Source organism: Narcine bancroftii, chromosome 10 (genome assembly GCF_036971445.1).
Source record: "Narcine bancroftii isolate sNarBan1 chromosome 10, sNarBan1.hap1, whole genome shotgun sequence".
Lineage (NCBI taxonomy): Eukaryota > Metazoa > Chordata > Chondrichthyes > Torpediniformes > Narcinidae > Narcine > Narcine bancroftii.
Genome location: NC_091478.1, coordinates 46,199,963 through 46,214,813, shown reverse-complemented (window position 1 = coordinate 46,214,813; position 14,851 = coordinate 46,199,963). Strand labels below are relative to the sequence as shown.

At 44.1% G+C, this 14,851-nt stretch overlaps 1 protein-coding gene across 4 annotated transcripts in view; it reads left to right on the top strand.

Annotated features, from left to right (window-relative positions):
- The window catches only part of hells (helicase, lymphoid specific), a 118,361-nt gene that overhangs the window by 90,995 nt on the left and 12,515 nt on the right, over positions 1 to 14,851 (top strand). For 3 of the 4 annotated variants that reach the window (XM_069900837.1, XM_069900836.1, XM_069900835.1), the window contains exons 19-21: positions 3,436 to 3,595; positions 4,831 to 4,927; positions 7,546 to 7,622. In XM_069900837.1, the coding sequence (XP_069756938.1) occupies positions 3,436 to 3,595; positions 4,831 to 4,927; positions 7,546 to 7,622 (334 nt within the window). Of the gene's footprint in view, positions 1 to 3,435; positions 3,596 to 4,830; positions 4,928 to 7,545; positions 7,623 to 14,851 lie in introns of those variants that run through there. The other variant, XM_069900838.1, reaches the window with a different exon arrangement.

Here is a 14,851-nt window from a genome sequence, read left to right as displayed (position 1 = left end):
GCATTCATTAAAGGGCAGATAATAAGTTATGTAACTAAGATGAAAAAGGACTACAATTGGGAAATAGAACAGCTGGAAAGGAAAATAGGTACAGAAAAAGAACTAGCAATAAGGGAAGATACAACAAAAAAAGGAGAATTGGCGGACAAAAAAAATAAAATATGGAATATTACAAACTTAAGGTGGAAAAGAACATAATGAAAATAAAGCAGAAGTATCATGAGTTAGGAGAAAAAATGCACAAAATACTAGCCTGGCAGCTTAAAACAGAACAAGCTAAAGGGACGGTATTGGCATCAAGGAAAAAGGACAAACAAATTACATTAAACCCAACAGAGATCAATGAAAACCTCAAGGAATTCTATGAGCAATTATACTGAACTGAGAACAAAGGTAAAGAAGACAAAATAGATGAGTTTTTAGCTAAAATTGGACTATCGAAATTGCAAGAAGAGGAGCAAAACAAATTTATAAAACCATTTGAAATGGAGGAAATACAGGATATATTAAAAAAGTTGCCGAACGATAAAACGCCTGGACACCCAATAGAATTCTATAAAACATTTAAAGAATTGTTAATTTCTCCTCTCCTGGAAGTAATGAACCAGATAGAAGAAACACAAATCTTGCCAGATTCCTATTAAACAGCAATAATTACAGTAATACCAAAGACGGGGAAAGATCCACTAACAACAGCATCATATAGACCAATATCTCTACTTAACTCAGACTATAAGATAATAGCAAAACTATTAGCAAACAGATTGGCCAACTGTGTACCAAAAATAGTAAAACTAGATCAAACTGGATTTATTAAGAAAAGATGAACAACGGACAATGTCTGTTGTTCATTAACTTAATCCATGCAGTACAAGGAAATAAGATACCAACAGTGGCTGTAGCTTTAGACGCAGAGAAAGCCTTTGACAGGGTAGAATGGAATTATTTATTCAAAGTTTACAGCGGTTCAACCTACCAGAGAAATATATTAATTGGATTAAAGCGTTATATAAGGGACCATTGGCGAAGGTGGCAGTAAATGGATATATATCGAACCAATTTAAATTAAGCAGGTCAACTAGGCAGGGATGTCCACTATCTCCCTCACTGTTCACTTTAGCAATAGAACCATTGTCAGAACTGATAAGAACATAAAATAAAAGGGATAAAAATAAAAGAGAAGGAATAAAAAATCTGTCTATTTGCAGATGATATCATAGTATACTTAACAACTAGAAATATCAATAAAAAGAACTACATAAGGAATTGAAGGAACATGGAGAAATATCGTGGTACAAGATCAACGCAAATAAAAATGAAGCGATGCCAATGAATAATGCGGATTACAGAGTTCAGAAAGAATCACCATTTAAATGGCAAACACAAGCAATCCTATACCTAGGTATTAGATAATAATTTAGGCCACCTATAAAAATTAAATTATCGGCCATTAATGAAGAAATTACAAGATGACTTAGCACATTGGAAAAAATTACCACTAACACTGATAGGAAGGGTAAATTGCATTAAAATGAATATCTTCCCAAGGATACAATACCTATTTTAATCATTACCAATTTCCTTAACAGAGAAATTCTTGAATGAACTAAAGAGAATAATAAGGAAATTCTTATGGAAAGGGGGGAAACTGAGGATAGCGCTCAATAAATTAACAGAATGGTAAAAACAAGGGGGCTTACGCAGCACAATTAAGATATCTATCAGATTTTTATCAAACAAAGGAAAAACCAGATTGGACCAAGATAGAGCTAGATAAAATAGGGGAGAAGGTACCAGAATATATACTTTATAAGTGGGATGAAAAACTGGTTCAATATAGAAGTTCATTAGTACTGCACCATTTACTCAACATTTGGAAGAAGATTCATGTAGAAAGGAAAAAAACAAATGACCAACTACCAAAATTATTATTGACGCAAAATCAACTAATCTTTTTCACAATAGATAACCTTTCCTTTACAGAATTGGAGAGAAAAGGGATGAAAAGAATAGAAAATTGTTTGCTGCAAGAGAAAGAAAATTATGAAATGAGCTATAAACCCAAACAAAAGTGGAAAAAAGATCTAAACATAAAGATAAAATATGGGAAATGTTATGGTCTGGAACTATGAGAGATATAATAAATACGAGGTTACGCATGATTCAATATAATTGGTTACACAAGCTATATATCATGCCCCAAAAGTTAAATAAATGGGACCCAACAGTATCAGATAGATGTTTTCGCTGTAAGAAGGAAATGGGAACAACATTAAATGCAATTTGGGCATGTGAGAAAGTGGAAAAGTTTTGGGAAGATCTAAATCAGGTATTAAATAAAATCACAAAAAGCAACATACCAAAAAATCCAGAGATCTTTCTTCTAAGTAATATAAGTAGTAAAGAACTAGGCCTCGATTTGGATGAAGCACAAAAAAGATTTATTATGATACCCTTAGCTGTAACAAAAAAATGTATAATGCCAACCTGGAAATCAGAAGAGAGCCTGAGAGTAATGGTACCTAATGGAACAGCAATAGTACGTAGAAATGAATAAATGTATTCCATTGGAAAAAATAACATATAATTTAAAAAATAAAGTCACATTATTTGAACAAATTTGGGAACCGTACATGGAACACAACAGAGAGGCCTTGCCTCGGACTTCCACCCCCTAGAATGAAAGAATGAGAAGACGTCGAAATGAACTGATCCAGTGTTTAAAACTAGATGACACAATTTTCTTGTTTATTTTCATTGTGTGATGACATTGTTTAATGGGTTTATTGTATTGTATATGTTGAACGTTTAATGGGTTTGGAGGGGGGTGGGAAGGAGGGAGGGAAGGGAGGGGGAAAAAAGGGGAGAAAATGACACTATATTCAAGAGGGAAATATTTGTGTGTATTTTGATTAATATGGTTCATAGTGTGAAAAATAAAAATTAAAAAAAATTAGCTTGGTGTCGTCCATTTACAGATTTATCTTTTGTCCTTCTCTCTCTCACCCTCTCAAAATTAACCAATTTCACTTGCCCACTTCTGACGATGGGTTTGAGCTGAAACACTAACCTCTCTCATCACAGATGCTGTCTGATTTGATGAGTACTTCCAGCATTTTCTCCTTTTATTAAATAATTTCTTGTCACATGCAATGAGAAACACGATATAAAGAAAAATACAGTTAAAACAGTGGAAGAAGACCTGAATGCAGCAGGAAAGAAACTGACCTTGAATTTGGAGGTTCATGCTTTTAAGATCTTTCTTCTTCTGCTCAATGGGAGGGGAGAAGATGGTGTGGTCAGGATGGCAGCATTCCTGAGACAGCAGGAGTTACAGATTGAATCAGATTTCCAGTATCTAGTTTTGACTTTCAAATGTCCGTATCTAACAAGCAATGGGCAATTACCGTTAGTCTCTCCTTATTTCCTTTCCAGAATCCTCAGGCCGATCTTCAAGCTCAAGATCGATGCCATCGAATAGGTCAGAGCAAACCGGTTGTGGTGTTTCGCCTGGTCACTGCCAACACCATCGATGAGAAGATTGTGGAGAAGGCCACAGTCAAGAGGCGGCTTGAAAAGATGGTTATTCATAAAAGTTGGTGATTTTAAGCATGGTATTTTCTTGATTGGGAGGGTGGTGGACACTTCATTTGGTTATTTCATTGCTCCTGTTTTCACATTGATTTTTTTAAATTGTTTTTATATGAATGAAACATTTAATTTTTTTCATTTTCATTTCAAACACTCATTTTCTGCATTAATGATTGACATGTCAATGCAGCATGGTTAAGTGAAAGAAACAGGGCTACAGTGGCTTTGAGTTTCTGAGCTCATTATCATAGGGAGTGAATACCCCAACTGGTTATAATACTTTTCTGTAAGCCAAGTGTGAATTGGTTTCTAATGGCAGTGGGTTTATCTAAAAAAAATTCCAATTTTCGCATGCCACTAATTTCCCATGTTTAGGGCCCCATTGGAAGCTTAAGATGGAAACAGTTACATCCCACATATGGTGGCAGCACAGTTAGCGCAACACTGTTACAGCACAATAACCCAGGTAATTCGGTGCTGTCTGTAAGGTGTTTGTACGTTCTCCCCGTGTCTGTGTGGGTTTTCTCCAGGTGCTCCCGTTTCCTCCTACCCTTAAACATACAGGAGTTGTAGGTCAATTTGGTGTAATTGGGTAGCATGGGCTCATGGGCCAGCAGGCCTTTTACTGTGTGGAATGTTTAAATTTAAATGGTGTTTGTCATAGTGGAGTTGAAGCATAGGGTAGGGCAGGCACACACTTTGGATATGTTGTGACTTGTCTGATGCTTGGATGCTTGTTTCTGAAGCTGACAATAAGGAAGTTGGAGAGAGGATTTGTTCTCCGTTCAGAGAAACATTTTAAACCCAACCATCAAGGAACTCTTTCCTGTAATTTAATTTTTCTTTCAATTACATTGGCCATATTGTGGCTGTTTGAAAACTGAGAAAGCTCAGTTTTGGTGTTGGTCCATTTCAACTAGGAGTTATCATAAATAAGCTCATCTGCATATCAAGACAGAGACATTATACATTTTTGTCTGGGTGCTTTCCCACATTTTGTTGATACCTTGATGAAGCGCTCAAGCCCAAAATGTCGGTAGAGGAATCTTGGCTACATAAAATGACCACTGTTTGACCTGCTGAGTTTCACCAGCATTGTTTTTACTGTCATAATCTGGATTTCAACCAGAAGGACATGACAATCACTTGTCTAACCTATTGCGCCATCAAATCTTCTAACCTTTATAGTCTTTTGTGTGATTCAGAACGCTCAGTGTTTTTCTCTCCATTTCTGCTTAGATAAATTCAAAGGGGGGAAGTCTGGTTTGAATCATTCCCTATGCAGTTTGGATTCTACAGAACTAATGGAGCTGCTTAAATCTCAGGATCATGATCGGTAAAGTCGATGAGTTATATATGACCCATCTTTCCATGTCTCAATATTTCAGTGGAACAAAGGGAATTGCAGTGGTCTGAGAGAGGAACCGATCTCAGTCGACTGCAAAAGTAAGCTAGATGGAGGGACAGCAGAGCAGAATTGGATGATATTTCCACAAGAATGTGCAGGATATATTTATATATTCCAAGAAAAAGGAAAATTATGAATGGAAAAATGGCATAAATGTGACTAACAAGTGAGATTAAGGCTAAAATAAAAGCAAAAGGGAGGGCATAAAAGAAGGCAAAAATTAGTGGAAAAACCGAGGACTGGGAAACTTACAGAAAGAGACAAAGAAAGTCATTAGGAAAGAAAAAATGAATTTTGAAAGGAAGTTGGCAAATAACATACCCCGATTGAAAATGATGCTGGAAAATTATAATGGTAACAAAGAGATGGCAGAGGAACTAAATTAATATTTTTGCTTCAGTCTTCACTGAGGAAGACAATAGCAATATACCTGATAGTCAGAGGTCTCGGAATAGAATTAAGTACAGTCATGATACAGTCAGAGATAGTGCTGCTTAAGATGAATAGACTAAAGGTAGACAAGTCTCCCGGATAGGACGAGATGCACCCATGGGTTCTGAAGGAGGTGGCTTTGGAGATTCTGGAGGCATTGGAAGATTTTCTACAAATCTAGACTGGCATGTTTCCGGAGGATTGGAAAGTTGCAAATGTAGTTCCGCTGTTTAAAAAAGGAGAGAGGCAGAAAAAAGGAAATTATAGGCCTATTAGTCTGATGTTGGTAGTGGGAAAGTTATTGGAGTCGATCCTCAAGGCATGGTGGGTCCAAATCAACATGGTTTCATGAAGGGAAGATCCTGTCTGACCAACCTAATGAAATTTTTTTAAGGAAATCTCAAGTAGGATGGACAAGGGAGAGACTGTGGATTTTGTGTATTTGGATTTTAAAAGAGCCTTCAATAAGGTGCCGGTTAAGAGATAAGAGCCCATGGAATGACAGGAAGGAGATTGGGTGGAGCATTGGCTGACAGGCAGGAAGCAAAGGGTGGGAATAAAAGGATCGTGTTCTGGTTGGTTGCCAGTTACTACTGGTGTTCTGCAGGGGTTGGTATTGGGGCCTGCTTCTTTTGATGATTTAGATTATGGACTGAATAGTTTTGTGGCTAAGTTGGCAGTTGACACCAAGTTAGGTGGTGGAGTAGGAAGTGTTGAAGAAATTGAAAAGGTTGAGAAATGTATGGTTGCACATTTTAGAAGAGGAAATAAACAGGCAGATAATTATTTGGATGGGGAGAAAATTCAAAATTTTTAAGTTTAAAGGGACTTGGGGGTCCTTGTGTAGGATAACCTAAAGGTCAACCACCAGGATGGATTGGCAGTGAAGAAAGTGAATGCTATGTTGGCATTCATTTCAAGGGGAATAGTGTACAAGAGCAAAGAGGTGTTGATAAGGCTCTATGGGGCAATGATGAGACCTCATTTGGAGTACTGTGTGCAGTTTTGGGCCCTTAGAAAGGATGTAATAATGGAGGGAGAATAGAGAAGATTTAGCAGGAATGCAAGGGCTAACGTACAAGAAATGCTTAGTGTCACTTGGACTCTATTCATTGGTGTATAGAAGAATGAGAAGGGATCTTGGAAAAATTTTGAATGCTGAAAGGATTGGACAGAGTAGATGTGAATAAGATGCTTCCCTTGGTGGGTGAATCCAGGACAAGAGGGCATGTCTTAAAATTAGGTACCAGTTTAAAACAGATGAGAAATTTCTTTAGCCAGAGGGTTGTGGATTTGTGGAATTCATTCCCACATACAACTGTGGAGGCCAGGTCATTGGAATTTAAGGGGGTGATAAGTATCTAATTAATCAAGGTATTTAGGAATATGGGGAAAAGGCCAGAAGTTGGAACTAGCTCCGGGTAGATTTGCAGAGCAACTCGATGGGCTGAATGGCCAACGTCTGTTCCTTTTTCTTGAGTGTCTGCTGATTTTTATTTTCTTTCGTTTAATTAAATTTTAAGTTCTAAATTGTAGCTTGGTTGCTGCGTGGCTAGGATTTTCTTTTAGAGGTCATTCTTTCTGCTTTTATCTGAAGCAGCAAAGTGCAGCCAAGTAATTTCCTGGTTCCAGATTTGTTCATTATCTCCTTTTTTCCAGTCATGAATTATTTCTGTCCAGGACCTTGATGCTGTGCAAATTGAGGGGTAACATGTAATTATAGATTAATGCACATTAATTAAATAATTTTTACTCATACACATAAGAACAATCATCAACTTCTCTATATAACATTTGTTTTGGAATATTTTGGCCCCATCCTGTTACCACTAAACAGTCCTCAGAAGTTGTTAGTCAAGTGCTCTCTGGATGTCTGAGCCTCGTGTTGATTGTGTGCATTGTTTCAATGTTTCAGAGTTGAATTGGATTTGGAATTCCAGTGCATGAAGCTGGGAGTGATTTGGTGGGCAAGGATAAAGACATTTCCAAAAAGAAAATGCTGGTCTGAGAAAATATCCTCGAGTGTAGTTGATTGATTTTCAGGATTACTAGTTTGTTAATTACGGACAATAAATAATATTTCCCAACTTGATGTCTTTCAAACTTTTCCACAGAGTTGTGAAAGGATCCGCTGAGAAGGTGATAAGTGATGCTGATCTTCAGATACTCCTGGATCGCAGTGATCTAATCAGTAAGTGGATGGACATAAGACGACTAATGCCTTGTCTGTAATTCTTTCCACTCTCCATAAGTACAATCTTCCATGGTTTTAACATGAAACTTACCCCAAGCCCTTTATTTCTATCCGTACTGTGATAAATAACACTCACCTGCAGCTTTTAAATTTATTCCACGTCTTTTAACAGGGCAGAGAGTCCTTGGATATTTCATGAACGTAATCTTACACCATATTACAAAAACTAGTATGGGAATTGTAAGTGAAAAGTGTGATTGGGGAAATGCATCATAAGAAGTCTTAGATAGGATAGAGAGACATAGTTCTATTTCTTGGAGCCATAAACCTTGCGGCCATTGGTGGAGCAATATAAAGCCTAGCTGTAAAGTGATGGGTGAACAGGGCTCCATGAGCTATGAGTGACAAAGCTTTTGTGTTGTGGAGTAGAAGATGTGAAGTGGCTTGAGAGATCGTCAGATCAATGTGAGATCGTTGAAGATGTCTCCAATTAGTTCTTGAGTTATTTCAACCTGTCTTGTACTATATATGAGATGCCTAATGATCTGCCTGCAAAACATCCTCTGTTGTTGCATTTTCAATACATGGGACAATAAACTTGACCTTGATGATATAAATGAAGATTTCTGCCAGAAGCAAGTGGTGGAGACATGAGACTGCAGATGTTGGAAGATGAAGCTAAATTCGCACTTCTGGAGGAACTCTGAGTGAAGCAGCATCAGTGAGAGAAAAATAATGTTTTGAGCTGAAGCCCTTTATTCAGATTGGAGAGATGCAGTTGAGAAGCCAGTTTAGAGATCAGGGTGGGAGAGGAGAGACAGGTCCTCCAGGTAGGGTAGGTGAACCAAGTGGAGGTGAAACATGACTGACAGAAGCAGTTTTTGCAGATGCCAGACAAAATGAGCAAGCCAAGAAAAAAATGGGGGTCAGGTGGAGAAAGATGAGTCATGCAGGGTGGAGTGTGTGATTAAGACTCTGGCTGGTGGTGTTGAAATCTGATAAGAAAAGGAGACAATGGTTGTATAAAAAGACCGAATGGAAGGGGGGGGGGGGGGGAGGAAGGAGGAGACTGGAAGAATGCAGAGATTTGGATGGAGGAGGATGAAACCTGGGGGGGAATATATGGGTAGGAAAGAAAATAAAAAAGAGGGGTGATTAGGGAAGAGCAGAGATGGAACTCTGCCTGATGTTAGAAAATTGTCTTTATACCATTGAGCTGTAGATTGCCCAGATGGAATATGAGCAGTTCTTCCAGTTTATGTTAGCAGTTTATTCTGACGATGGAGAAGGGCCAGGATAATCATGTTGATGAGGGTATGGGAAGGGGAGTTCAAATGGCATGCAACTGGGAGACATTATGGACCTAGTGTAGATGCTCTGTAATGGTATCCATGTCTTCACTTGGTCTCACTGATGTGGAGGAGTTGCATGGGAATCTGCCTCATTTGGAAAGGCTGCTTAGGTTTTTTGGTAATAAGGGAGCAAGTGCAAGTGTTGAACATTGCTTTTGCAAGGGAAAGTACCAGGGGCCATGGAGAGATGGGTGGAAAGGGATGAACAGACAGGAATTGTGTTGTGAGCAATCCCTGCATATGTGGGAGAAACCTGACTTGATTGCATTTGGTGATCCCAATGTTGTCTCCTCTCCATCCATGAGACCAAACTCAGACTTGAGGTCCAATTTGCAGTCACAGCACAGATATCCTTCAATGGCCCAGATAGAGCTGGTTGCCCACCATTTCAGTACTTCTTTCCAGTCTTGCACCCACCTTCTCCCCAGCCAGAGGGAGGCCTGATGTATTCTGCCAAGGCAGTCCACAGCCTAATGTTTCTCTACATGGGATGGTGTGGTTAGTGCAACTCTATGACAGCGACCCAAGTTCCAATGTCGCTGACTAGAGTTTGTATGTTCTCTTGTGTCCTTGTGGATTTTCTCAGGTGCTCCTGTTTCCTCCCATGGTGGTTTGTTTGTTGGGCACATGGGAATATTTAGGCAGTATAGGCTTGTGGCTTCATGGTTCTGTTACTATGCTGTATCTCTAAATAAATTATGTAGAATTTTCCAATTTCAGGTAATGCGTCCCTTCTGCTTTTGTCTGTTACCCCTCCTCTTTGGTTTTATCCACAACCCACCACTTCCCACAGTTTCATCTGGTCTCTCTTTATAACACCATTCTCACTTTCTCTACTTAATAGATTCCTGCCATGGCAAGCCAGAGTTCCCACCCTGTATGACTCACCTTCCTCCATCTGATCACTTTGTTCTTGTCTCCCTCTCCCTTTGTCTAGCATCAGTTAGTCTGCCTATGTCCATCATGTTTCACTTTCATCTGGTTTACCAATCCCAGTCCTGCACCTTTCACCCTGACCTCTACCCTGGCCTATATACTACATCTTCAGCCTGGATAAAGGGCTTTGGCTCAATCTCAACCATCCTTTTTCTTCCACTGGTGATAATTCGACCTACTGAGATCCTCCAAAGGAGGTTAAGCTGTGATGGGACAAAGGTGGCAGAGGACAACTTGGGAATGGAATTGTTTTTGTGTTTGGAAGGCCAATTTGGATTTGTGTAAACAGCATTCTTCTTCTTTGGCTTGGCTTCGCGGACGAAGATTTATGGAGGGGTAACGTCCACGTCAGCTGCAGGCTCGTTTGTGGCTGACAAGTCCGATGCGGGACAGGCAGACACGGTTGCAGCGGTTGCAAGGGAAAATTTGTTGGTTGGGGTTGGGTGTTGGGTTTTTCCTCCTTTGTCTTTTGTCAGTGAGGAGGGCATTACTATGAATCATTTCAGTTCGTTGCTCAAAAGAGTATAGAACTCGTTGTTCTGCGGTGGTATGCCATTAGGCAGGCGAACCAGCTCCGCTTGTCACGTCGTGGCAGGACAACCGGCCAAGATGGCGCCGTCGGGGGTTTCCTCCCGACCTCGGCACCAGGCTCAGAAGCCCTTGCTTGGGGTCCCACATGATGCCCTGGTGACGTCAGGGCCCCCCACTGCGGTTTTCAGCCAGGTCCGGGCTGGGAGAATAAGACCAGCCAGCCAGGCAGCCTTCAATAAATCAGTTTTGCTCACTGAACTCAACCCGTCTGGTTGTGCGATCCTTCAGTTTGCAGTGTAGCCGCCGCTACAATTGGTGACCCCGACAGGTTCTAACGTCTTTGAACCCAACATGAACAATCCTTCAATCAGCACTGTAGCCATCAAGCTCCCTGACTTCTGGGTTCAGGAGCTGGAGACCTGGTGCAGCCATGCAGAGGTTCAGTTTCACATCCGCCAGATTTCATCGGATTCGACCAGGTTTTACCATGTGGTTGCCGCCCTGTACCAGGCCACCGCCAAATGAGTGCTGCACCTCGTTCAGCACCCACCCGCGGAAGATAAGTACGGGACCATCAAGCGGGTACTCACTGGCTCCCTTGGCCTCGCCAGGCGCCAGCGTGCCGCTCGGATGCTGCGCCTTGACGCCTGAGGGGACAGAACTCCAATTGAGTTGATGGACGAGATATTCGTGCTCATGGGCAATCCCACCAACTGCCCACTCTTCGAGGGCATCTTCCTCGACCATCTGCCTGAAGACATCAGGTCGTTACTGTCCCAGGAGAGTTTTGTCAACCCTAGGAAGGTCGCTCAAAAGGCTCAGGAGCCATGGCTTGAACGATTCCTGGAGAGCTCAGCAGTCCAGCAGGTTACGAGTCATGGGCACGACCACGCCATGCCTTCCTCTAGCGCTGCGGTGGAACACCTGGCCCCTGGTCATCCACTTCAGGCCTCTGCTTCTTCCACCAGTGCTGGGGAGCCCAGATTTGGAAGTGTCGTCAGCCCTGCTCGTTCCAGGGTAACGAGCAGGCCAGCCGCTGTTAATGGCTGCGGTGGCTGGCCAAGAACAGCCTTCTCTACCTGCAGGATTCAGTCAGTGGCCAACGCTTCCTCGTCAACACCGGGGCCCAGATCAGCGTCATCCCGGCACAGCAATCGAGTCCTGGAACTGGCCTCTAGGACCTCCCCTCCGTGCAGATAATTTGACGGAGATCCGAACGTATGGAGACAAGACTGTCCACTTCCAGATCGGCCAGCGGAAGTTCTTGTGGAAGTTCACCATTTCGTCCCTTCCAACTGCCATCCTGGATGTTGACTTCCTCCTCTCCCACGGACTCTTGGTCGACATTTGAGGTAGGCGACTGGTAGATGCCCGTACCTTCCATTCTGTTCGCCTCAACACCTCCAGTACAGAGCAGCCACGGATGGTCACGGGTCAGCATGCCCAAGGACGAGTTTCAGCGTATCCTGGACGAGTTTCCATCCCTCCTCAAGCTGCTATTCTCCACTGCCTCACCACACCACGGGGTGTTTCATTACATCCCACCCAAGGCCCGCCGGTCTATGCCAAGGCACGTTGACTCCTGCCGGACAAGGAAGCGAAGGAAGAATTCTCGAATCTGCAGGAGCTGGGGATCATTCGACACTCTGACAGTCCTTGGGGTTCACCACTCCACCTGGTCCCAAAAGCCGCTGGCGGCCCTGCGGAGATTGTCGACAGCTTAACGATGAGACGTTACCTGACCGTTACCTGATCCTCCACATACAGGACTTTACAGCCAACCTGCATGGCGCGAGGGTATTCTCTAATGTCAACCTGGTGCACAGGTATCACCGAATCCCAGTGCACCCCCGAGGACATGCCCAAAATGGCCATCATCACCCCCTTCAGTTTGTTTGAGTTCCTACATATGTCGTTCGGGCTCAAGAACGTCACCCAGACCTTCCAGTGCCTTATGGACACAGTGGGCAGGGATTTGAATTTCGTATTCATTTACCTGGACGACATCCTTGTCGCCAGCAGAGACCAGGCACAACACAAGTCTCACCTGCGCACCCTCTTCTCCCGACTGGCCGACTTCGGCCTAACAGTCAATCCGGCCAAGTGCCAGTTCGGGAAAGATTCCATGCAGTTCCTGGGTCATACCATCATGGCCAAATGAGCCACACCTGCTGCTATGAAGGTCGCTGCCATCGGGGAGTTCCACGCCCGGACAACCTCAAAGGGCTACAGGAGTTCGCAGGTATGGTCAATTTTTATAACTGCTTCATTCCAGGCGCTGCGCACATCATGCAGCCGCTCTTCGCCCTCATCACGGCCAAAGACGAGACACTCACCTAGACTCCAGAGGCCAGCAGGGCATTCGAAGCCATGAAAGATGCCCTCGCGAAGGCTACCCTGCTCTTCCACCCACGCACCAATCTGCATATGGCACTCTCCATCAATGCCTCTGCCACAGCCATTGGCGCCATCTTGAAGCAGCAGGTGAACGGACAGTGGAAACCATTGGCATTCTTTAGCTGACTTCCTCGCCCACCAGAGTGCAAGTATAGCGTTTTCAATCATGAGTTGCTGGACATGTACCTGGCGGTGCGTCATTTCCACTATTTCTTGGAGGGGAAACCTTTCACCATTTTTACTAACCACAAACCCCTCACTCAGGCGCTCGCTATGGCAAGAGATCCCTGGTCGGCCCACAAACAGCGTCACCTCTCCTTCGTTCACCACCAACATTCGGTATAAGGCGGGGTAAGACAACGTGGTCGCCGACGCACACTCACGACCAGCCATTTGTGTGCTGACGCCCGGCCTTGACTTCGAACAGCTCGCCCGGGACCAGAAGTCCGACGAGGAGACGCAGGCCTTCAGGACTGCCATCATGGGCCTGCGGTTCCAGAACCTTCCAACTCCTTAAGGTGAGGGCACTGTCCTGTGCTATATCTCCTTGGGCACCCCACGACCAGTGGTTCCCCAACACTGGTGCAGGCAGTCCATGACCTTTCCCCCCTTCCATCAGGTCCATGGTCCATATGGTGGCAGAACATTTCGTCTGGCACGGGGTTCGGAAGCAGATTGCGGACTGGGCCAGAACCTGCACCCATTGCCAGCTTTCCAAGTACACAGGCATACCAGAGCACCCGTGCAAGAGTTCGAATACGTCCGGGAATGGTTCAGCCACATACATGTGGATATTGTCGGACTCTTGTCCATTTCCCGAGGTAACAATGACTTTTTCACAGTGGTAGACCGCACCACTCATTGGCCTAAGGCAATCCCGATGCCAGATGGCTCCATGGACTCCTGCTCCCGAGCGCTTTTGAACGGTTGGGTTGCCCGCTTCGGCGTTCCAAACCACCTCACCAGTGATCGGGGTGCCCAGTTCACCTCTGTGCTCTGGGCCCTGCTCGCCAACAGGCTGTGGATTGAGCTACATCACACCGTAGCCTATCACCCACAGGCCAATGGGCTAGTCGAGCGATTGCACTGCCACCTTAAATCGGCACTTCTAGCCCGCCTCACTGGCCCCGACTCGGTGGACAAGCTGCCTTGGGTGCTCCTGGGCATCTGCTCGACACCCAAAGACCTACAGGCATCATCACCTCTTGCCCTACCTGGTGAGTTCATCAATGCACCTCACAACCCCCAGCATACCGCATGGTCTACTTCCCAACCTCTGGGCCCAGTTGGACTCCTTCACAGGCCCACCACCGCCCAGACATGGCACATGGGCCTGTTACATCCCCAGCGAGCTGTACTCCGCAGAGTACGTTTTTATCAGGCGGGGTCTGTTCACAGCACCTCTACAAAGACCATACGAGTGGCCGTACAAAGTCGTCTGGCGTTCAGGATCCATTTTCGCATGACATCGATGATGAGAGGAAACTGTTTACGGTGGACAGGTTAAAGCCAGCCCATCTCGACCCCACTGAACCAGTAGTTGTGGCCCAACCCAAGAAATGAGGCTGCCCGGCAAAAAAGGATATTGGTGCTGATACCGGGGGGGCTGGGGGCTGTGTGGTGGTACGCCATTAGGCAGGCAGTGGGGCAGCCGGCCAAGATGGCGCCGTCGGGGGGGGGGGGGGGTCCTCACGACCTCTGCACTGGGCTCAGAAGCCTGCAGTTGGGAACCCATGTGACACCCTGGTGACGTCGGGGGTCCCCAGTGCGGTTCTCAGCCAGGTCCGGTCTGGGAGTATAAGACCAGCCATGCAGCCTTCAATAAATCAGTTTTGCTCACTGAACTCAACCCATCTGGTTGTGCGCTCCTTCAGTTTGCAGTGTAGCCGCCGCTACAGTCCAATAAGTCGGTCTGACATGGTTGAATGCATATACTCATCACTAGATTGAGTTATTACAAGTAACTATTAATGTAGTTGTGCATATTTTATTATTTACCCATTTTTTTCT